Source organism: Heloderma suspectum, chromosome 5 (assembly GCF_057233095.1).
Source record: "Heloderma suspectum isolate Gila_16-S chromosome 5, 16-S_ref, whole genome shotgun sequence".
Lineage (NCBI taxonomy): Eukaryota > Metazoa > Chordata > Lepidosauria > Squamata > Helodermatidae > Heloderma > Heloderma suspectum.
In genome coordinates, this window is record NC_139462.1 from 202,814,116 (window position 1) to 202,836,367 (window position 22,252).

At 46.1% G+C, this 22,252-nt stretch overlaps 1 protein-coding gene across 2 annotated transcripts in view; it reads left to right on the forward strand.

Moving 5' to 3' along the window:
- The window catches only part of KIAA1217 (KIAA1217 ortholog), a 538,230-nt gene that overhangs the window by 504,895 nt on the left and 11,083 nt on the right, over positions 1 to 22,252 (forward strand). For both annotated transcript variants that reach the window (XM_084859061.1, XM_084859062.1), the window contains 7 exons: positions 6,415 to 6,590; positions 12,498 to 12,628; positions 14,234 to 14,381; positions 16,871 to 17,366; positions 18,482 to 18,650; positions 19,050 to 19,201; positions 20,492 to 20,638. In XM_084859061.1, coding sequence (XP_084715187.1) covers positions 6,415 to 6,590; positions 12,498 to 12,628; positions 14,234 to 14,381; positions 16,871 to 17,366; positions 18,482 to 18,650; positions 19,050 to 19,201; positions 20,492 to 20,638 — 1,419 coding nt within the window. The remainder of the gene's footprint in view (positions 1 to 6,414; positions 6,591 to 12,497; positions 12,629 to 14,233; positions 14,382 to 16,870; positions 17,367 to 18,481; positions 18,651 to 19,049; positions 19,202 to 20,491; positions 20,639 to 22,252) is intronic.

The following is a 22,252-nucleotide window of genomic DNA, read 5'->3' on the forward strand; positions in this document are numbered from 1 at the left end:
GGTGACGGGAACCTTCCCCCCTCCTTTTAAAGCCGGGGTAGGCAACTTGTGGCCTTCTAGATGTTTTGGCTTGCAACTTCCATCAGCATTGGCTACGCTGGCTCGGACTGATGGGAGTTGTAAGCCAAAACATCTGGAGGGCCACAGGTTGCCCATACCTGTTTTAAAGCCATGGAGAGCCTTGTGGCACTTTGAAGACTTACTGTGGCATAAGCCACAGTGAAATTTAATGTCGCCCAATAAAACTGCTCGTCTTTAGGGTGCCAAAGTCTTGTTTTTACTGCAACAAACTATTTCCCTTTGGAAATGGTTTTCCAGATAAGACTGTGTGCTCTTTAGTATCTTTTACTGTATGTCAACTTGAAGATTTTGTTTACAGAATGAAAGGAGGATCAAAACAGACAAATTCAGTGGCTATAAATTCAAAGACTGTAAAGTTGTGTCTAAACAGCCTTGATTGTTCCAATTGAGTTGGAGTTTTTAAAAAATAATAAGTGGATGACTGATAGGAGAGATTTAAAAGCTTCCCTGCCCCCCTCCTCATCCCATCAAGCCAAATCAGCTCCGGGCTTGAAGATGCAGGTCACCCCATTGTACATGGAGGTGCCATTTAGCTGTCATGGGTAATAGCTGATTGATCTATTCACATGGATTAATCTCGGCCTTCAGAACTAAATCTGCAAATTAAATGAAGGAAAATAGACTTCAGTATTTTGTATTCTTTGTCTAAGGCAGCCTTCCCCAACCTGGTGCCTTCCAGATGTGTCTGACTACTCCCATCACCCCCAGCATTACCTTGGTGGTTGGGGATGATGGGAGCTGTAGTCCAAAGCATCTGGAGGGTGCCATGTTGAGGAAAGCTGGTTGAAGGTAAGAACCATCTCAGTGTTGCAGATATGAGGAGGTGTTTCCCTCCACATTTCTGTGATTTGTCCTGTCTCTCCTCTGCCCCAATTGTAATGGTACTCTGCAGGGGAGAGGACCTTAAGGCCACTGCCACCACGCATGGTGCTCACCTGAAGCATAAGGAACTGGTATGCTCCAGATAGAGAGGCTGTGTGGTGTAGTGGTTAGAGTGTTGGACTGGGACTGAGGAGATCTGGGTTCTAGTCCCCACTTGGCCATGAAGGTCACTGGGTGACTTTGGGCCAGTCACTGACACTCAGCCTAACCTACCTCACAGGGTTGTTGTGAGGATAAGATGGAGAGGAGGAGGATTATGTACGCCGCCTTGGGTTCCGCGAAAGAGGGGAAAGGTGGGAGGTAAATGTAACAATAATAAATATTTGGGGTTCTATTTCACCATACTGCCATTAGTGGGGAGATGGAGGCTCCCTGTTATGCCGACACGAAGTGGAATTATGCTTTTCCCTGCCAGATCCCTGCATAAGGAAGCATAAGGGCTACCTGGGACTTCCTGCCTGCTATCCCATCATGGTTACTGGTGCCTGGAGCTCCCCAGTGGCCTGGTTCCTGTGTCTCATTTCCTCTGTCTTGCTTTCGCTCTCTTTTCAACACGAAATGGGTTTGTAGGAATGCTCTTGCATGGCTGCTGCTGAGCCTGTATAGCTGCAGAGATGGTTTGGAGATGTGCCTTAATTGTTTTACTGTCAGAACGGCATCCATGTTGTTTGGATCCTGCAGGGCCAAGAAGGGCATTTCTGGGGGTTTCCAGCCCAGACATTTGATGCAAAGGTCTGTCGGAAGATCCCCATAGAAAGCAGTGCCACCACACGCTCTGCTCTGGGGGCTATTATTTTGCTCTGAGGAATAAACTGTACAAGAACTAGCAGAGTTGCTGTGTTAATCGTTTCCCTCTTATCTTGTGCAGAAATAAGAGCATTTATAGTAGCAACATGGATGTGATTTGGCTCTTCCGTAGTGCACAAGAAAGTGCATGTGTGCCTGCAATCACAGCCTGATTTCCTAGGACATGCGGTCCCCATGACCTAAGCCACAAACAATAGCCAAGAGGAAGAATAGTTCATTCTGTTCTTTGGCATAGCGGCAATGAAGGGAGCATGTAAATATTTATGGAAAAGGTCTACAGGTATCTTACTGGATGGTGTGTTCATTACTCTTCTTTGTTCTGGGATTGTTTCCCTCATATTTTGGTCTTCAAAGAGTTTCTTTAACGTAATCTTTTAAGAGGTACCAGATTAGTTATGATGGAGCAGGAGTAAAGCCCCACCTTACATTCCTTTAGCCAATTTGTCATTGGTGGAGAAGGTCGATAACTCTGCATTCGTCAGCGGGCCTCCCTAAGGAGGTAGTATCAGAAGTATAATAAAACTGGTAGCAATGCATTCGCTTTGGATTGTTGCATAAATGGCACCCACCACAAAAAAGAGCATGAAATTGTGCACTTGGCAACAAAAGCAGGGAAATTAGATAATTCAGTCGTAGGGAAATTCCAAGCTGCATGGAAAATCCTGTTTGAGAAGTCACTTTTAATGTGTGAAGCCAAGGTACAGCAGCAGAGCTCTGCCTTTGACTGTGTGCAGGAGAGAAGTCATAGGAGTGGGAGATGGCCAACCACATCAGTCCAGTCTCGAGTCATCCTGATCCTACAGATTTTGCATTTCGTGCATATGAGTAAAATTCATTGTTAGGTGCTTTTAAAAAAAATGTGCCCAGATTTGAAATTCAATGCTTTGTTTTAAATTGGCGGTTAAAAAAAAAAGGTGTGTGTGTGTGTGGGGGGGGGGTCTTACCACCAATGAGGCCCAAATGATGCCACTGATGTGCTGGTCTTGCTGGTTTAGTTTACGAACTTGTAACATACGTAGCTGCCTTGGGGAGGGGCCATAGCTCAGTGGTAGAGCCCTTGCTTGGCATGCAGAAGGTCGCAGTTTCAATCCCAAGCTTCTTCAGGTAGGGCTAGAAATATTCCTGTCTGAAACCCTGGAGAGCCACTACCAGTCAGTGTCGACGCTACTGGGCTAGGTGGACCAAGGGTCTGGCCCAGTACAAGGCAGCTTCCTAGGTTCCTTGCACTGAGTGAGACTGTTGGGTTGTCTAGACCAGGATTGTCCACTCTGGCTGCTGGTGGCTCTCTAGCAGCTTGGGCAGGGCTCCTCCTTTGATGCCTGAGATCCTTTTTGGCTCTAGTCGCTGGGGATTGAACCCAGAACTGCCTACAAAGCCTGGCACCACCACTGATCCGGCCTTCCCTAGCCTGGTGCCTTCCAGATGTGTGGGACTCCAACTCCTATCATTCCCAGCCACTGGCCATGCCAGCTGGGGTGATGGGAGTTGCAGGCCAATGCATCTGGAGGGCACCATCTTGGGGAAGGCTGCACTGATCTGTGGCCCACTTCCCCATTCACACAGCTCAGGGTATGTGAATATGAAAAACTTTTCTTTGGGAAAAAAAGCACAGATTTCCACCGCGGCCTCTTTTCAAAAAGCAGTAAGCACTTTCCATGGGCTGTAATGAGAAACGAAAGCACTCATCCAGGCAGGCAAGGTCTCATGCAAGTTAGGCCCCTGCGCTTGATCTTAAGGCTGTGCTGGAGCTTATTTGAACCGCCGGTGGCACTCCAGGCACAGCAGCAGCAGCGCGGTAAGGCTGGGGGGCCAAGGGAGGTGGCAGCAAGCAGTAGCAGCAGGTGCTCAGCTAAGTGGGGAGCCAAAGACCCTAAAACAGCTGGATCCTTCCCCCATGTGCTCTGGTGCAACCAATTTGGGGGACAGGCCATAGAAAAGTATTGAAGTTTCATTGAGAAAGTGGACAGGGAGATGTTTTTCTCCCTCTCACATAATACCAGAACCCAGTGGGGTCATCCCGTGAAGCTGACTGCTGGGAGATTCAGGACAGATAAAAGGAAGGACTTCTTCACACAGCGCACAGTTAAACTGTGGAAGTCGCAACCACAGAATGTAGTGATGGCCACCAACCTGGACAGCTTTAAAAGAGGATTAGACAGATTCATGGAGGTGAAGGCTGTCAGTAACTACTACTCCTGATGGCTATATGCTACCTCCAGTATCAGAGGCAGTCTGTCTACATACACCAGTTGCTGGGGAACATGGGTGAGAGGGAGCTGTTCCGCGTCTGTCTTGCTTGTGGGTTTCCTGTGGGCAGCTGATTGGCCACTGTGTGAACAGAATGCTGACTAGATGGACCCTTGGTCTGATCCAGCAGGGTTCTTATGTTCTTAAAAGCAGTTCCACCTCCTCCAGCATAGGTGGAAAAGGGACAGACTCCTTAAGCCACTTTGAGACAAGGTGAACCAGTCCCTGCACACCGCCGCATGGCACATCGGGGCCAACGGCACAGTTGTGCTGAGAGCCGCCCTTCCCATTGCTACCCGCGGATACATTCACTTGCACACTCTTCCTCCCATTGGACAGACGTTGCTGCCAAAGCCAATGATTCTGCCTGGCTTTGGGGGGTCGAGGGAACAGGCCATCATGGTTGTGGTTACCTAGTGGAGTTGGGAGTGGTGTGCAGAGACAGCTCAGTAGAAGCAAGCCCCTTGGGCCTGGTCCAGGTTTGGCTTACCAACCAGCCAGGAAAGCAGCCACAACAGCCCAGCCTTTAAATTGGCCACTGGGCCACTAGCTATCATTATTCCAGGTAAAAGCCCCCATACCCTGGTCTGCTTGCTAGGTTCAGTAAAAAGCAGCCTCTGTGTCACTTGTGGTGCTTCCATACGGAGGACCCCAGCGCTCCTGATCAGAAGGCAGAGGGCAGCTCTTCCGTCTTTTTTTCCTTAATGGATTTTCTGTAGTAAGGGAAAAGGTGCTGGGACAACATGGCAGGGTGACGAGTGGAAGCTGACGTCTGGACTCCCCTGTAAAATTCTGTGAGTGAGGCAGAGCGATGGCATGATAAAAGCCTCCTCTGAAAGCCCGCTTAGTGTACATGCTTAAGCTGTGTTGCCTATGTATGCACACCAGGGCACCAGGATTTTGAGCTTAACCTTTGTGTGCCATTGCATAGATGATGCATGTGAGGCAGCAAGGCGAACGCGTGGGGTTCCTCCATAGCATGAGTGGTCAGCCTGCAGCCGTCAGCTAATTTCGAAGGCCCTCTGCCAGCAATCAGTTTAGACCACTGGCAAGAGCAATCACCCTCTCTTGATAGCCTGCTGGGAGAGGAGGAAGACAGGAAGAGAAAGGGAGGACAGAAGGAGGGGGGGGGAGAGAAAGGGGCAGCAGAAAGAGGAATAGGAAAAGAGGTGGCCCAGCCATGTTTGGCTCCCACCTGCCCTCCGCTAGCTTGAGCTCCCCTCTCTGGTGGCATGCAGCCCCTCGCAGATTACCCCAATGGGTTACTGCCCCTTCTCCTAAGCCACCCTCCAAACACTCTGTTGAAAGAGGATAGAGGGATGCAGTGGCTCCGATGTCGGTGGGGCAGTCAATCCTCTCCAGGTTTCAGTCAGAACTCTAAAGGAGTTCTCCAGGGTGCTTCTGTGAAACAGCCTTCCTCAACCTGATGGCTTCCAGGTGTATTGTACTACAGTTCCCATAAGTGGCCATGCTGGCCGGGGTCATGAGAGTTGTAGTCGGCCACCTCTGGAGAGCACTTGATGGAGAAAAGCTGGTGCAGAAGCAACAGCAGCAGTTCTGTACAGTGCCATGTGCATTGATGAGGCTGTATAAATTAATCATAAGAAGAATGAGGAGGATGAGGATGTTGCTCATCTCGACTTCCCTCCATGGTTTGCCCAACCTGCCTCAAGCCTCACCTGCCTCAAACCTCAACCCAGCTGTCAAAAGGCGACAGCTGCAATTTAATGTGCTCTTTTCCTTTTTTTTTTTTCTTTCCAAGTCGCCATAAAACAATTTTAAGAAGTGCTTATAGAACGGAATGATCCATTTGTGCTGTCTTCTGGAAGAGCAACTGCTGCATCTTGCTAGAATCATTGCTGACAGCTTAGTTGTGCCAGATAATGCCACATTAAAGAGCCCATACAGGCTCCAGCCCTGTGTGAAATTGTTGTCCGACACACTGAAGTGTGATGAACTCCACGCACATCCTGATTGTCAGAGTCCTGCTGGAATATAGATGCATGGTTTCTCCCAACTTTCCCCAGCTTGGTGCCCTCCAATTGTGTTGGACTGCAATTCCCATTGTTTGTTTGTTTGTTTGTTTATTGCCCATCTGGCCAGTCACCCAGCCACATTGTTCCCAGCCAGCCACTGATGGGAGTTGTAGTTCAACACATCTGGAGGGTCAGGGAGGCTGGTTTCTACACTGGGTCTCTTTCCCCTTTCCCTGCTCCAGTCTCCTTAAAATAACATTTATTTGTGTGTAAAGTTCGAGGGAGAAAGTATTAGTATTAAGTGAATCTAGCTTCAGAAGTGTTTGTCTCTAAACCCACTTCTGAGCGATAGGATGCATTCAGATACATGAGGACATTAGTCGATCCGGGAAAACTGAAGCTGATTCCTTTTGTGTAACAGCTGCAGAACCAGGAGACACTGAGGGCCATGGTGAAGAAAGCAGAGCTGGAAATCAGTGACAAAGTGATTGAAAGAGCAAAGAGGCTTGAAGATCCTGTGCAGCGGCAGCGGCACCTGGTGGAGCAGGAAAGGCAGAAATACCTTCACGAAGAGGAAAGGATTGTGAAGAGCTTAAGGTGGGTGAAACTGTCTCCTTATGGTAGGAGTAGGCAGCCTTTTTGGACCATGAGCTCCTTTGGCAGTTCGGGAAACTCTCCTGGGCAGCATCTTAACATGGCTGCCATGGGAGGCGTGCCAAAGGACAATTAACCTGCCCCAAAGACCGAGTACAAGGCAGAGGTGGCTCTGAGCTCTGACACTGAGAACATAAGAGACCTGCTGGATCAGAACTAGGGTCCATCTAGTCCAGCATTCTGTTCACACAGTGGCCAACCAGCTGTCGACCGGGGACCCACAAGCAGGGCATGAGCGCAACAGCACCCTCCCACCCATGTTCCCCAGCAACTGGTGTACATAGGCTCACTGCCTCTGGTACTGGAGGTAGCACATAGCCATCAGGACTAGTAACCATTGATAGCCTTTTCCTCTAGGAATTTGTCCAATCCCCTTTTCAAGCCATCCAAATTGGTGGCCATCATTAGCTCTTGTGGAAGTGAATTCCATCGTTTAACTATGCACTGTGTGAAGAAGTACTTCCTTTTATCTGTCCTGAATCTCCCACCAATCAGCTTTATGGGATGACCCCGGTGAATTCTCGTATTATGTGAGAGGAGGAAAAATGTCTCCCTATCCACATTCTCCACACCATGCATAATCTTGTACAACTCTATCATGTCTCCCCTTACCCTCCTTTGTTCCAAGCTAAACAATCCCAGCTGTTGTAACCTTCTCCCATAGGGGAGATGCTCCAGCCCCTTGATCATTTTAGTTGCCCTTTTCTGCCCTTTTTCCACCTCTGGGTGACTGGCCAGATGGGCGATTAATAAATTTGCGCTCATATCTTTTTTAAGGTGTGGTGACCAGAACCGGACACAGTATTCCAAGTGTGGTCGCACCATAGATTTGTATAGGGGCAGTATGATTTTGGCAGTTTTATTCTCACTCCTCTCCATTGCCCCCTGATGCTGTCTTTAGCACCCCCCCCCCAGCTCACCAGACAGAAGGGACAGGAGTCCCTTTTACTTTGTTCCCTTTTTTTCCTAGGTGGCTGGGCATGCTGCAGAGGAGAGAGAGCATTGGCCTGCAGCCGCCCACAGTCATCCCTTTCTAAGAACGTCTCTGAGCCCCACGTGTGCCCAGAGGTATCCATGGGAAATGAGGATGGCAGCAGCTGCAGGCCCTCACTTTCCTTTGAGGCCGTCCCAGTTGCAGTGGAGGCTGGTGGCTCCAATATCAGTGGGCCAGTGAATCTTCTCCATGTTTCAGTCAGAACCAGAAATCTAAAGGAGCCATCCAAGTTTCTGACTGAAACCCGGAGCAGATTCACCACCCCACTGACATCAGAGCCACCAGCCTCCACTGCCCAGTTGCCAGTAAGAATATATCTTAATTTTAAAAAGTGGAAGGGGCAGGGCACCTTGATGGATGCCAAGAAAGGTCTTTGGGGGTTGTGTACCCCCTGCCTTGTACTCTAAATCGGCTTTGTTTAGGGAAGAAGCCTTTGTAATTTATAAAAATTGATGTCGAGCACTTCATCCGCAGCGGGCTTATAATTCTGCCCCACCTCAAGAACTGGTGCTAGGGGAAGCTAAGAATGGTTGTGGGCAGGACTGGCCCAAGACATTTTGCTGCCTGAGGCAAAGGACAAGGTGGCGAGGCCAGCAGGAATCACAATTAAATCTTACATCAACGCCGGCATCCTCCACCACGCCCAAGGGCAGCAGGCTAGCTTAGGGGGTGTCGAGCAGTTCACGGAGCGCACGCAGTTCTGTCCTCCAAAAAAATGGAATGCCCCAGGGGCCAAGAGGAACGGGTGTGGGGGTGCCACTGCTGCCACCTGTATCAGCCGCACGATGCAGTTGTCTCACTCTGCCTAATGGTAGGACTGGCCCTGGTTGCAGACCTTTAAGAGCGCTGCAGCTAAAATTCAGACTTTTTCCACTACCCCAGCTTGATGGTCCTGTTTAGAAAACTTGTGCAAAAACAAAACAAACAGCACCCTCTGCTGGTAGCTGCTGTCCAGTGTCACACTTGTCCACTTTTCTCCTAGCTACCATCAGCATTCAGTCAGTCAGTCAGTCAGTCTCTCTCTTTCTCTCTCTCTCTCACACACACACACACACACACTCGCACACACTCGCGCACGCGCACACACACACTCACACGCGCGCACACTTACCTCTATATGGATATGTGCTTACTGGCCAGAGATGTGTATGGGGTTGTTTTAGTTACTCTAAATATGTAAAAAAACAGATATATGTCTTTTAAACTCTTTGTAGGCTGAAGTCCTAGATGCACGCTGGTTCAGGAGCAAATGCCACTGAAATCAGCAAGTCTGCATCAACATGCAGAGATCCGGCTGCACCTGTATGGGTTATCTGCTGCAAGCCTGAGGGAAGGATCTGGATTTATATTTAGCTGTGAGCACGCGGGTGGGCTCTTGCACACACGTGTATCTGTTTCAAGCGATTTCCCAGTGGATTTTGACCACTGTTACTTTATTTAGTTTTGTGACACATGAGTACATGCAGGTTGCAAGCCTGCACCATTCACAGCATTTAATAGGAGATGAATCAGTGAGGTGTGTTGGCTCAAGGGATGCTTTGGATGTGGAAAAACCAGATCCAGAAATGCCTTCTCATCCACGAAGTTCATTGGGTGGCCTTGGGCATGTTGCTGATTCTTAATGAATCACACACAGTTCTTTAACACACACACACAAACACACACTGGTCTGGGCTACTTGGAGATAACAATTAAATAACAATTAAAATACTTTGTTACTTTTTAACATGCTTATTTGGAACTGAGTTCCATCGACTTAAGTGGACTCTCTTTCATGCTTTGGATGTACACAGCCCAAGAGTCTGCAACAAAAGGTTTCTTGATATATTTAATTGATCTCCTCTTATTGACTTGGCCAGCAGCTTGAACTGCTTTTCAGGAGAGGTGATAGATACTACTACTGATTAGACGGAATGAAATCAATAACTTGTCCAAATAATTCTTTCTCCAAGTATGCATTATGTTAATTACTCATTAGGAAATTAACTGGTTTTATTACTCTATCTAATTTACAGATAGCTGCATCTGCAGAATGGCTTTTTTAATTTCAAGGATGATTTTTATGATCAATCTCTTGCTGACATTTTTAATCATAGTGCTATAGGAATAGTGGTATGCTGTTATTTACAATCATCTAGGCCCCGGGTGATTGTAAATAACAACATACCCTAAATTCTAGAGGAGGCTCAGATCTCATTGGGTGTTGCCAACTGCCTGTTATTTACTACAAAATGGTCCAGCTTCTCATTGGAGCCTTCTGTAAATTTAGGCAATAGCTTTCTCTACAACATTTGTGATTTAGAGCACTGTATATTAGGGCATTCATTTGGGAGTCAGTATGGTGTAGTGGTCAGAGTGTTGGACTGGGACTTCGGAGAAACAGGTTCTATTCCTCACTTAGCCATGAAACTCACTGGCTGGCTTTGAGCCAGTCACTGACTCTCAGCCTAACCTACCTCACAGGATCATTGTGAGGATAAAATGGAGAGGAGGGGGACCATGTAAGCTGCTTTGGAAAAAGGCAGGGTATAAATGTAATAAAAATAAATTAAATTATAAGGCCATCACGCAGAGAAAACATAGTACATAATTGTATTAGTTAAATCAGTCAGTTGTTTAAATCTGCACAACTTTGCACATATATACATAGTGATGGATAGATGTGAAATTGGAGCAGTTCAGAATAAAAATTCCTGCTCAAAAAGCTTCACCCCAAATTCTGGGCTGCACACGGGCCTTCCAGATTCTGGCCTGGTTCATTTTGGGCTTTGCCCCTGCCACCACTGGTCAGTCCTTTTTCCCTGCCCCTCCAACTCCTTCCCTCCCCAGGACAGTGGCCATGGCAAGGTCTTTCCAGAGGCCCCCTTCCCTGGTGCCGAGAATTCTGCAACAGGAGCATTCCAGTCAGAAGGATCCCTGGGACACGTAGTTCTCCATGCCTGGCTCCAGTGCCCTGCTGAACTATGTATCCCTGGCATCTGGGATGCTTCCGTTGCTGCATTCTAGTTGTCATGGTGGGAGGGATCTCTCTCACAGAGGCCTTCAGAGAGACTTGGTTGCTGCCCTGCCAGCACCTCTCGGCAAGTATGCAGCTGAACAGGGTACAAGGCATTGCTGCAGAATCTCAGTCCTGCGGGCCACACAGGCCTTGCTTTTGCTGTGCTCCAAATTCCTCGTCAAAGCTACTTTTCCCTTGAAGAAACAGTTATTGGGCTTTAAACATCTGTCCTGTACTGCAAGAGTATAACTATAGTGAATTTCTTTCCCTGGAACTGGAAGGTTGCAGAGAATGCTGTTCACTCACTGCCACCTAGTGATTGTCTTTGAGACTTCTCATAGGAACGTAGGGAGCTGCCTTACACTGAGCCAGACAGTTGGTCCATCTAGCCCAGTATTGTTGACACTGACTGGCAGCAGCTCTCCAGGGTTTCAGGCAGGAGTTTTCCGGCCCTACCTGGAGATGCTGGGCTCCGAACCTGCAGCGTTCTGCATTCAAAGCAGGTGCTCTACCACAGAGCCATAGCCTCTTCAAAGATCCTGTTTTCTGTTTGGGGTCCTGCCATTTTCTGTTGACTGGACAGACAGATTGATCCCTAGATTTCTGCAAGTGACAGAATTCTTATATGCTTCTTCCCATCACAGCTGAAATAAAACAGGCAGCAAATCAAATAATGAACCATTCAGATGCCTCTAACTCAGTTATTTATTCATTTAAAATGATTTTAGGATGCCGTTAAGGACAGAACCCTCTCACTGGCGATGAAATTTGTCATATTGTCTAGACAAGATGGTTGGTCTGTACTTATGTGGTTTAGAATTAGAGCTGGTTGGGCAGATGTTACATTTCTAAAGATATTTCATTTCTTTTTCTGTGTTCCAATTAGCATCTGAAAGTGTATCTCAGAAGACAGCAGGGGGGCCTCTTTCATGATTACAAATATTTTCCTCTAATCATGGAACCTGGTCCCTCTGATCTTCCCTGAGTCCTAACTTCATATGTTACACTGCAGAACAGCAAGATGAATAGTTATGTTTAGGGGTTGAATGCTGGCTGTAGCAATACCTGCATCAGCTTTCATAGTTGTGTGAAGTTCTCTATTTTGAACTATTTTCATAAATCCTCATGTGCAATCCTGGTTAAGGATGTCCTTGCTAGCGAATGAATTCACCAGAATGTCAACTTGTAGCCCAAACAAGTGTGACTATCAGCATGATCTGAGCAAATTTGTGTTTCTTCTTGGCAAACTTCTTTTGCCGTCTTTTCCCAGCCGTGCTGCTGGTGTTCTCATCACCATTCCATGAACATTAAGAGCTACTTTTACCACAGTCTTCCTGTTCGATCAGTCTCCATCAGCTGCAGACTTCTACATTTAGTGGATAATCCTCTGAAAACCAGTAGTCTGCCCTGCCCCCTTTGGGGGACCATTTAACAGAAGTGTTGTGGTCTGAAAGTAATTTAAAGTACATGTTTCTCCCATTACCAGTCCTACATCTTTAGCAATAAGGTGGGTTTAACACATCATAGCCTATTTACACAACTGGTAAATCTTGAGAAAATAATCTCTTACATTGCAATCCTATAAACACTTATCCGGGAGTAAGTCTCATTTAAAATAGTGGGACTTTTAAAAAAGAAAAAAAGCTTATATAGAATTGCACTATTGATTCTTTTCTCCCTCTGGCTTGTTTACACAATCAGAGCACTAAGCAAATAAATACATAGCATGGGGGGGGGCAACTAGATCCCACCTATATGAAAACTATGACAGCATCCCAGGTGCAGGGAATGCTCTTGTCCATGATGTTGCCTATCCTAAAACAAAACTGAAGTTCGGCTCCTGTTCTGTCTTTTCCAGTGAGCTGGAAAGTTTTGTTGAAGATCTGAAGAAGGAATCTATGGGTGCTAATCGGATAGTTACACTGAAAGATGTTGAAGATGGAGCTTTTCTCCTACGGCAAGTTGGAGAGGCTGTCGCCACCCTCAAAGGTACCTTTCAGGTTTTCTACTTTAGTTCGGGTATCTTATTTAAAGGGTGGCTCTTATAACCCCAATGTTAAGCAGACTCACTTGGTAATATGTTACACTGAGATAAATGGGGCTTACTTCCAGGGAAAGGTGTTTAGGCTTGGGGCATTAATGTGACAATTCTATTCTTATTTGGAGAAAGGGGAGGCTGAGGTGGACCTGAAAGGCCTCCTGCTATGAGGTCACAGAATGCAGTGTAGTTGAGGGTAGGGTATACAACTGAGATGGGGAACTATTGGCCCATGGGCCAAATCTGGACCTCCAGTCCTCTCAGTCCAGTCCTCCGGACTCTTCCCCAGCCACACCCCCTCACCAGCCCCACTCCACATTGTTGATATTGTTTTACTCTGTCCTGCTCTGTCCTCCAACTACAAAGCTGTTTGAGGGAACCTTGCACAAGCTGGGGAAAGGGAATGCCTGGATGCCAATGTTTCTGTTTGTACTAAACATCTTTGTTTAGTACAAATATTCTTACCTTCGTACTAAACAAGGGTAAGAATTCTGTCTGTAACTCTGCCCACCTTGGCCCTGACCCTGCCTACTGATGGAAGGTGGACCCTGACAGTTTTGACCAAAGTACTGTGGTCCTCAGCAAGAAGAAAAATTCCCACCCCTGGTGTAGAATATTGAGAAAGAGCAAAGGGTAAAAATCAGATGGGAGTAATTGAAGGGGAGAGGAAGCAGGAATGAAAGAGAGACCGTCCTTCCTGTTCCAGGGGTGGTGGTGTTACCCTCCTGTCCAATGTCTTTCCCATTTCATACAGTGTGTGTGGGGGGGGATATTTACACCAGCTCCAGAACTGGCGTAAATGTCCCCCGGTGTTGGGGATGTTTGGGAAGTGGGAGGGCTTTTGATACCTCCAGTACACCAGTCGCCAGGGAACATGGAGAGGAGGGTGCTGTTGCACTCATGTCCTGCTTGTGGGTTTCCTGTGGGCAGCTGGTTGGCCACTGTGTGAACAGAATGCTGGAGTAGATGGACCCTTGGTCTGATCCAGCACAGCTCTTCTTATGTTCTTATCAGTAGATCCTCCACCTCTCCTGATATCAGAGCTCCAGTGTTGGGGAGGTAAGGGAACCAAGCATTCTTTTGGAGACTGAGGAGGGGGTTCCAAGATTGGAACTCCCCATCCAAAGGACCCTCCCAGGGTCATGTTTTTCATTCTCAAGCTAAAACATCATTTTTCATATATTAGACATCAGCATGGTCGTCACTCTGATTCTCCTCACCCACAGTTGAGAACTTCATGCATTACACAAGGTGGTTATGTATGAATATTAAGGTTATGCATCTGGAAACTTACTCCCTCCCCCACTGCCTGCCTTTCTTTCTTTCTTTCTTTCTTAGTATTAAGCACTGTGTTGGTCTCTAACCATCTCTTTATTTCTTTTTTAGGGCACAATGCATATTTAGGGTGCTATGCATCCAATGCATATTTAGAAAGAAAAAAGCCCTACAACTCCCAGCATTCCCCAGCCAACATAGCTGGGAATGCTGGAAGTTGTAGGACTTTTTTCTGTCTAAACATTCATAGAATTGCACCTTCATGGCTCTTATCTTTGCAGGTGAATTTCCAACGTTGCAGAATAAAATGAGAGCCATTCTCCGCATTGAGGTGGAAGCTGTGAGATTTTTAAAGGAGGAACCTCATAAGCTAGACATTCTGCTGAAGAGAGTCCGGAGCATGACTGATACCCTAACTACCCTCCGGAGGTGGTTTGTTTGTTTGTTTGTTTGTTTGTTTAAATTAGTCCAAACAGGTTGTTGGCATGTATATAATTTATACAAGTTCATCACACCCATTCCAGAAAGACAGAGGGCTGTATCTAGATTTAGTCATGGGTGACTAAATATACATGACTAGAGTTAGTCATGTATGTAATTTATACAAGTTCATCGCATCCATTAGTAGGCCCACTGAAATCAATAGGACTTAAGTTTGTCATGACAAACTTAAGTCCTATTGATTTCAGTGGGCCTACTCTAAGTATGACTAAATCTGGATCCAACCCAGAAGATGCAGTCATGGCCTGCCCTGTCACACCTATGGTAGATATTGACATGATGTGCTCCTACCCCTTATCTCATCCTAAATATAATCACAGAACCTATCCCTACAACAAACACACATTATTTTAATACCAGAGCTGAGTCCAAAGCAGGGCCATTATTGTGAACATTTTCATCTATTAGAGATTTGGGAAAAATTGCTGTGAAAGGGATAAAATAGTTTACCTATTGAGGAATCTGCTTCACTTGCCCTCTTGCTCCTGATTGGCTAGGATCACCTGTGTGACCAGCCCAGAACACATCTAAATTAGCTTCATTTGCCTCAGTGATGTCAGGGCATAGCCAAACCTGATGAGCTAGGTAACACTGTGATGCCATCACATACAGTATGTAAACCTTGATTGGCCAGATCATTCTGCAATGGAGAAAGAAGCCCTGACCAAGGAAAAAGTGAAGCCAAAGTGGCAGAAGACCAGGGGGAACAAACTAGGACAACAAAACTCAACATGCTCAGTATTAGAGTTTCTTTGAGGAAATATTTTGGGGCACCCCGAAAGCAATACTTTTATTCTGGAAATCAAAATAGGTAACTGTTCAGTGCAGCTCTAATCAATTTAAGTGTCAATTTAGGACACTTAAATTGATCTCCCAAAGCATCCTGGGAATTGTAGTTTGGTGACATGCTCAGCATTCTTTGTTGGTGGTATCCCTCACACCAAACTGGAAAGAGATTGAACCAGTTCTAGGTCTGTTGAAAGATCTGCCCATAGCAAATATGAGTCATTGTTATTGTTATTATTTGTTACTGAGTATTTATAGACCACCTAAAGGTACAGATCCAATCCATGGTATGCTAAACTACACTAGGAAGGCTTGCATACATATATTTATATATTTGTATTTATATAATATGTGTCTTCAACATGCACCTAAAAATAAGAATTGTCAGCGCATCTCTTATTTCATGCATGTGAAATATGCATGAAATATTTCCCCCCCATTTCATTGTCGGCGCATTGTCGGCGACAATTTCATTGTCGGCGCATGTCTTATTTCATGGGGGGGAAATCAGTCCACCTATTGGGCACCACCACACGAAATGTCCTGCTCCAAACAACTTTGGAAGAGACCTCAGGAGCACGTGGCTCCACCAGGAACCCCTCACCAGTTGACTTCAAGGCCTGAATGAACTGACAGGGGAGGAGACCTTGCCCTCTCCACCTCGATTTTGAAATGGTGCAGCAGTCTTAGCTTCAGTCCTGGCTGTGGCTTGCTCCCTGGATCCATTTCCCAGTCTCCCTAGATCAGTGCTTCCACTTGTAGCACCATCTGGGATCCCTCTGTGCCAAAGTTTCTGGTTTCTCTGTTGCGTATCAGTTGCTCTGATCATTGGGTGGGTGGGTGGCTGTTTTGATCAGTGATGTACTGGTAAATTTTCAAGTGCAGGCACCCATCATGACAGTCTTCATAGCTGTGACCTCAAGGAGAGGCCAAAAATGCTGACGCTGCAACCCTGTGAGCCCAGGCTCCACTACTCCACTGGTTTTGATCCCCCAGATATTGCAACAGGCGCCCTTCAGGTTATCCCCACCAAACAACAACTGGGTGAGCCTCCTGCCCCTCACCTGGTTGTTCTACAGTAGGCTCCTGCGGACCACAGAGCCCTTATAGGAATGCTTACCCCTGTTGCTCAATGGTCTTGACAGTTTTTACCTTGCGTGCGGTATTATATGTTGCTGTATTGTAAAATTATGGTCTTTCCACTTCACACACTTAAAAAAAAAAAACACTTTACTGTGTTGGATCCAGGACTTGCCTTCCGCAAGAGGAATGGACCTTCCACGTGTGGAATAATTCTGCTTGCAGGAGGTCCCTCTGCCCAATTTTTCGGCATCCCTGCTTCCCCCACATCAGGGATCATCCCATTCAGCAGGGTCCCCTGACCCTGTGTAGCATTTCCAGGGGGCTAGAGGGGCTGCAATGGGACAGAGGGAAAGGGAAGCGCACTTCCGTCAGCACAGTGGATCCAGTGTCCATCTGGATCCAACCCATAATCATCAAGCCATTATAATTATGACTGAGGACGTTGTTTGGCTTAAATGGCTTCCATAAAAATAAACTTATCTCTTTCTTGAAAAGACAACGGGAGTCTGCTCATTACACTTCACAGCCCGGCTGTTTCCTTTTTGCAGGCATGTTACAGACGGTCTACTAAAAGGTGTGGATCCCTCCCAAGGTGCGCAGTACAATGCCACGGAGAAAGCCACAGCAGCAGAAGCTCTGAGAAACCAAGGAGAAACCATCGCAAGCAGCCGCACTTGTTCGGAGCAAAATGTCCCTCACCCTCCAGTGGAGCCACCTGCTAAGTCAGAAGTGGTCCCTGTCTGCACAATGAAGGTCCACCACGTACAAAGCTCTCCGGTGGTCATCCACCAGTCTCAGCACTCATCAGCATTGGCCAGTTGTGCACTGACGTCTCCACTGGCAAACAGCCCTGCGGGAGGCTCGTCTGGGTTAGCCCATCCAACCCCTCCCATGCCAGAGTCTGCAACAGCGACGACGACAGTGGCCCAGCAGACACCGGCCCCTCACTTGCCTCACATTTCAGTGAACGGCTCCACCATGCAAAGCCTTTTTATAGAAGAACTTCACAATGCCAGTACAAGGAACAGAGCTTTGTCAATTGAGGTAAATGTGCACGTTAAGACAGGAAGGCTGTTTAGATATGTCTGGAACTGTTCCGCTTAGAAAAAAGGTGTGTAAGGGGAGGGACAGGAGAAGGGTGCCCATGCTGTGGAGGAAGTGGACAGGGAGACATTTTCTCTCCCTCTCATACTACTAGAACTGAATGGGGTCATCCCATGAAGCTGATTGGGGGGCAGTTCGGGGCAGATAGAAGGAAGTGTTTCTTCACACAATGAATAGTTAAACTAAGGAATTTGCTACCACAAGGTACAGTGATGGTCACCAGTTTGGATGGGCTTAAAAGGGGATTAGAAAATTCATGGAAAATAAAGCTATCACTGGCTATTCACCATGACAGAGCCATGTATCCCCTATCAGAGGCGATATGCCTGTGCACACCAGTTGCTGGGGACCATGAGCAGGAGGGGGCTGCTGCACCTTTGTCCTACTTGTGGGTTTCCCACAGGCAGCTCATTGGCCATTGTGTGAGCAGAATAACACAGCTGTGTCGCCACTCATGTTAATGGACATAAGGGTATAACAGGGACCGGAACGAAGGGAGAGATCTCTCTACTGTTGAGGAACGGAATCTCTTAGCAAACAGATCATTGCCTAATTGGTCATCTGGCGGCCTTTTTTTTTAATGCGTGGGGTACACGCAGCTCTGCAGGTCTACGTCTTATGCACACAAGGTGGTGGTGATGGCACATTTCAATGGAGAGAGAATGCTCCCTCCACTGAAATAAATGGGGGAACTGTTCTAGGCAGGGGAGTTTCTAGGCAGGGAAGCTTCATTCTCTGAGCAAGATTTTGGCTTGAGAGAAAATATCTTATCATGGGCATATGCTAATGGAAGACCGTGCAAAGGGCAGCGCTTGGCAGAGATGGTGAGCAGAACTTAGAGAATCTCTGCACATTCGACTGATGTACAGTGTATGGGTTTGATCTAGATTTAGAGTACACCCACTGAAATCATGCCTAACTAAATCCTATTAATTTCAATGGGTCTGCTTTAAGTATGACTAAATGTGGATCCAGCCCTATAAATGTACGTTTAAATAGAGAATCAGGCCAAAGCAGAATTCAGAATACCACTGTGGATCTATGTTTCTGACTAGAAAGCAGAGAAGAAATGGGAAGAAAAACGGCAAAACCGGGATCACTATAATGGAAAGGAGTTTGAAAAACTCCTAGAAGAAGCACAAGCAAATATCATGAAATCAATCCCAAACCTCGAGATGCCTCCGCAAGCAACAGCTGATACAACTGAAAAATTAGAAGTCTCCGGTAAGGTTTAGTACAGTCCAGCAAGATACTGGCGGAATTCATTCGGGGATGGGCCCTTTGAACCTTCTTCTATACAGGAGAGAAAATGTTAACTTTCAGCATTTCAGCTCTAAACCTTAGGAAAAGATTTGTTGGAGAGACTGTAAGTCCTATGTACAGATACATAGCCTCTGCCCTACGAAGAAATATCTCACAAATTAATATTGGGCACAGTGAAGCCAAAACCCAGCACTGTTAGGTCCCATTGGTCAATATCGCGTGTGGCAGGTTTCTACACTGAGCACATCCTTAAATCTCTTCCACTAAATAAACAGAACATAAAATTACTTAACTTTGGAGTAGTAGGCCATATTTTAAAAACCGCTGCATGGACAATACTGTTTCATCTTTAATTTTCAGAAGAGACTCCAAATGCAGAACAGGACACCGAAAAGCCAGTGAAGTCTCCGCCTCCTCCGCCTCCACGTCGCAGCTATCTGCTGGGATCCGGACTAAGCACAAGACTGGGTGAAGTCAGTTATGTGACCAGGAAAGACAGCACTACGGCCAAGGTCTGATGATTGAGGCAATTTAGCAAAATGGGATATCCAGAACAGGGAACATTTCTGGACAAGATAGAGTCTTTCTTATTTTAGTCACTAGCATGAATTAAACATTGGTGGTGTGTGTGTGTGTGTGTGTGTGTGTGTGAGAGAGAGAGAGAGAGAGAGACATGACCACACAAGCATCTAAATAAATCTAAGTAAGTAAACTCAGAAAACACATAGCATAATAATGCAAATTTTCCAATTGGTTTTGTCTGGTCCTCCCTTTATGGGAACTATCCTTTATGGATGTGTATTGCCCCGGCCGTGGGCTTCAACCTCTTAATTTAGAGGTGCTAAGATAGTGATAAATCAGACTGAGGTTTACTTACAAGAAGTACTTTATTGAGTAACTTACAGCACACAGGCATACCCAATGGTTGGATCAGACAGCTTCTCTGAACCCAGAGCCATGGGATACAATAGGTTTTATACCATACATGTTAGCAATCAGGCAGCATGACAACAGCAAGCACCATCTAGCATTCATTCCCAGCATAGACTCACAGTGCTTGGTTCCCAGCACAGCCACTTGTAGCTTTAAGGTAAACAAACTTCACTTCCCAGGCACATCTTGATTAGATACTCTACTCATTAGTATGGAATGTACTAGGCCGTGCTATCAGCCCTTTTACTCATCTTCACATGCTCAGAGGCTTACTAGCAAGGGAATTGCACTAATAATTAACTTAAGCAAGGCATTATGGATCTCTAGGCCCCTCTAACGCTACTGGTGGCTTGGTTACACTCCTGGGGCCAATACAGGGTGTTATCCTTTATGGACGTTACCCTTCCTGCATTCTTATTTATGAGAATGTAGAATGCAAATCGCAAGATGCTTTCATTCTATGTATGTCTAAGGAATTAAAAATAATATGGAAGAACTCAAATATCTTACACAGATGGACAAAATCAATCAGAGAGAATAGCGCCATAGAAACCTTTTAAGTGAATTCTTGTTTGCTTGGTTTACACATCTGTTACTTTCAAAGTCCAAAGAAGAAAAGAAAAAAGGACAGATGCATAAAAAAAACCCTTTCTTCCATGTATCTTTCCCACAGGAGGGCACAGTTTATGCTGTCAAGTCCCAAATGTGAGGATTAGGGTTTAATTTCTTTCGGGGGTTGGATGGGTGGTTTCCCTCTCAAAACACAAAATAAGACATTAGAGATCGGGGGGGCATTGTACTTGTACATACTGTAGCTGTGGGTCATATGGCCTATATGTTGGTTCATTGTTGTTTGTTACACTTCTTAGGAAAGCGGTGAAGATGCATGCCAAGGGGCACAGCCCAAAGTACCTAAAGGAGATCATGCTTCCCCTCAAACTCTGAGCGTGGGCCCAGTTCCACCTGCAAAGGATGAGGAAGAAGAAGAAGGAGATAGAATAATGGCAGAACTACAGGTATGAGGTTGTGCATGTAGTTACATACCTCGTCAGTGTACACTTCTGGTCCGAGGACCTAGAGCACAACCCAAGGGAATGTGTCTTGCATAAATCCCATTGAAATGAATCGGAAGTGATCTAGAGTGCAACGGTATTCCAGTGGGGTATGTGCAGGAGATACATGTGGCGAATCATGTTCCCAGCTTTTATCTAGATACAGTCACAGAGGAAAGTGAATGGGATAAGAGTGGGAAAGTTACTTTCTAAACCCTTTTGGTACACAAATCCATTTCATATCCAGCTTCAATTTGGCCTAGGACAGGAAAATCAGGAGCTGAGTAAGGATTGGACTATTCACAGCCATAAGCATGCCAAAGCTCTGAGTTTGATTCTGATGTTTTGAATTTTGGATCCTTTTGTTAGCCAGAAAAGATTATTCAGGTCTTAAGGGCTAGCAGGGCTACCTGGTCATTGCAACATACAAAGTTTTTCATGTCACACCCATGTCTGACATTGCTGAACTCTGTGGGCACAATCTAAGAAAAGTCAGTCATTATTATGTTTCATTGCATTGCTCTTAGTGGGACTTGGCTATGGCTGAGTTTTGCTGGGATTGTGTACTGTGTGTTTGCTTTGTTGTTGTTTATTCGGTCAGTCGCTTCCGACTCTTCATGACTTCATGGACCAGCCCACGCCAGAGCTTCCTGTCAGCCGTCGCCACCCCCACCCCCAGCTCCCACAAGGTCGAGTCCGTCACCTCCAGAATGTCATCCATCCATCTTGCCCTTGGTCGGCCCCTCTTCCTTTTGCCTTCCACTTTCCCTAGCATCAGCATCTTCTCCAGGGTATCCTGTCTTCTCATTATGTGGCCAAATTTGAGGCAGCAAGGTGTATGCATTGGACACTCTTCCCACTAGAGACTATGGAAGACAAATATTCTTGATATTAAAAGAGTATCTTCATTGGCCCTCAGTACGGCCAGTCATCTCAACAAATAGGTGGTCACAAGGGATGTATACATTAGGAGAGATGCCTACAAAAATGCATATGTTAGCAGAAATGCCTACAAAAATGCATTTTTGTACGCATTTCTCCTGATTACGCAATTTTGTATGCATGTCTAATGCATGCATTTTTATGTGCATCTTTTGATTGGATGACTGCATTGCAAAATTTGGAGAAGGATTATTTATTTATTAGATTTGTATACTGCCCAACTGGAAAATGCCCTCGGGGCAGTTTACAATTATAATTGCATTCCAGTTTGCATAGTAGTTCAGGCAATGCAAATTAGGTCAGTTTGTATTAAAATGTGAACCAAACAAATTTCTTCCCTAGTGACCACATAGCTCTTTATCAAGCTTCAACAAATCTACTCACCAGGTAATTATAGCGATAGGCCCTCCTTGATCTGACAACTGAATGAGGTCATAATGAGATTAATGACTGGGTTTCAAGGAGGTGTTTAATTTATTATTGTTTGTGATCATTAGCACAAATTCAAAAGCTACAGATGTACGAAAGCTGAGCCAGTCATTACGTAGTATAGCATTCCCGAAACTGGCGTCCTCCAGCTGTGTGTGGACTGCAGCTCCCATCATCCACTGCCATCATGGTTGGGGATAATGGGAT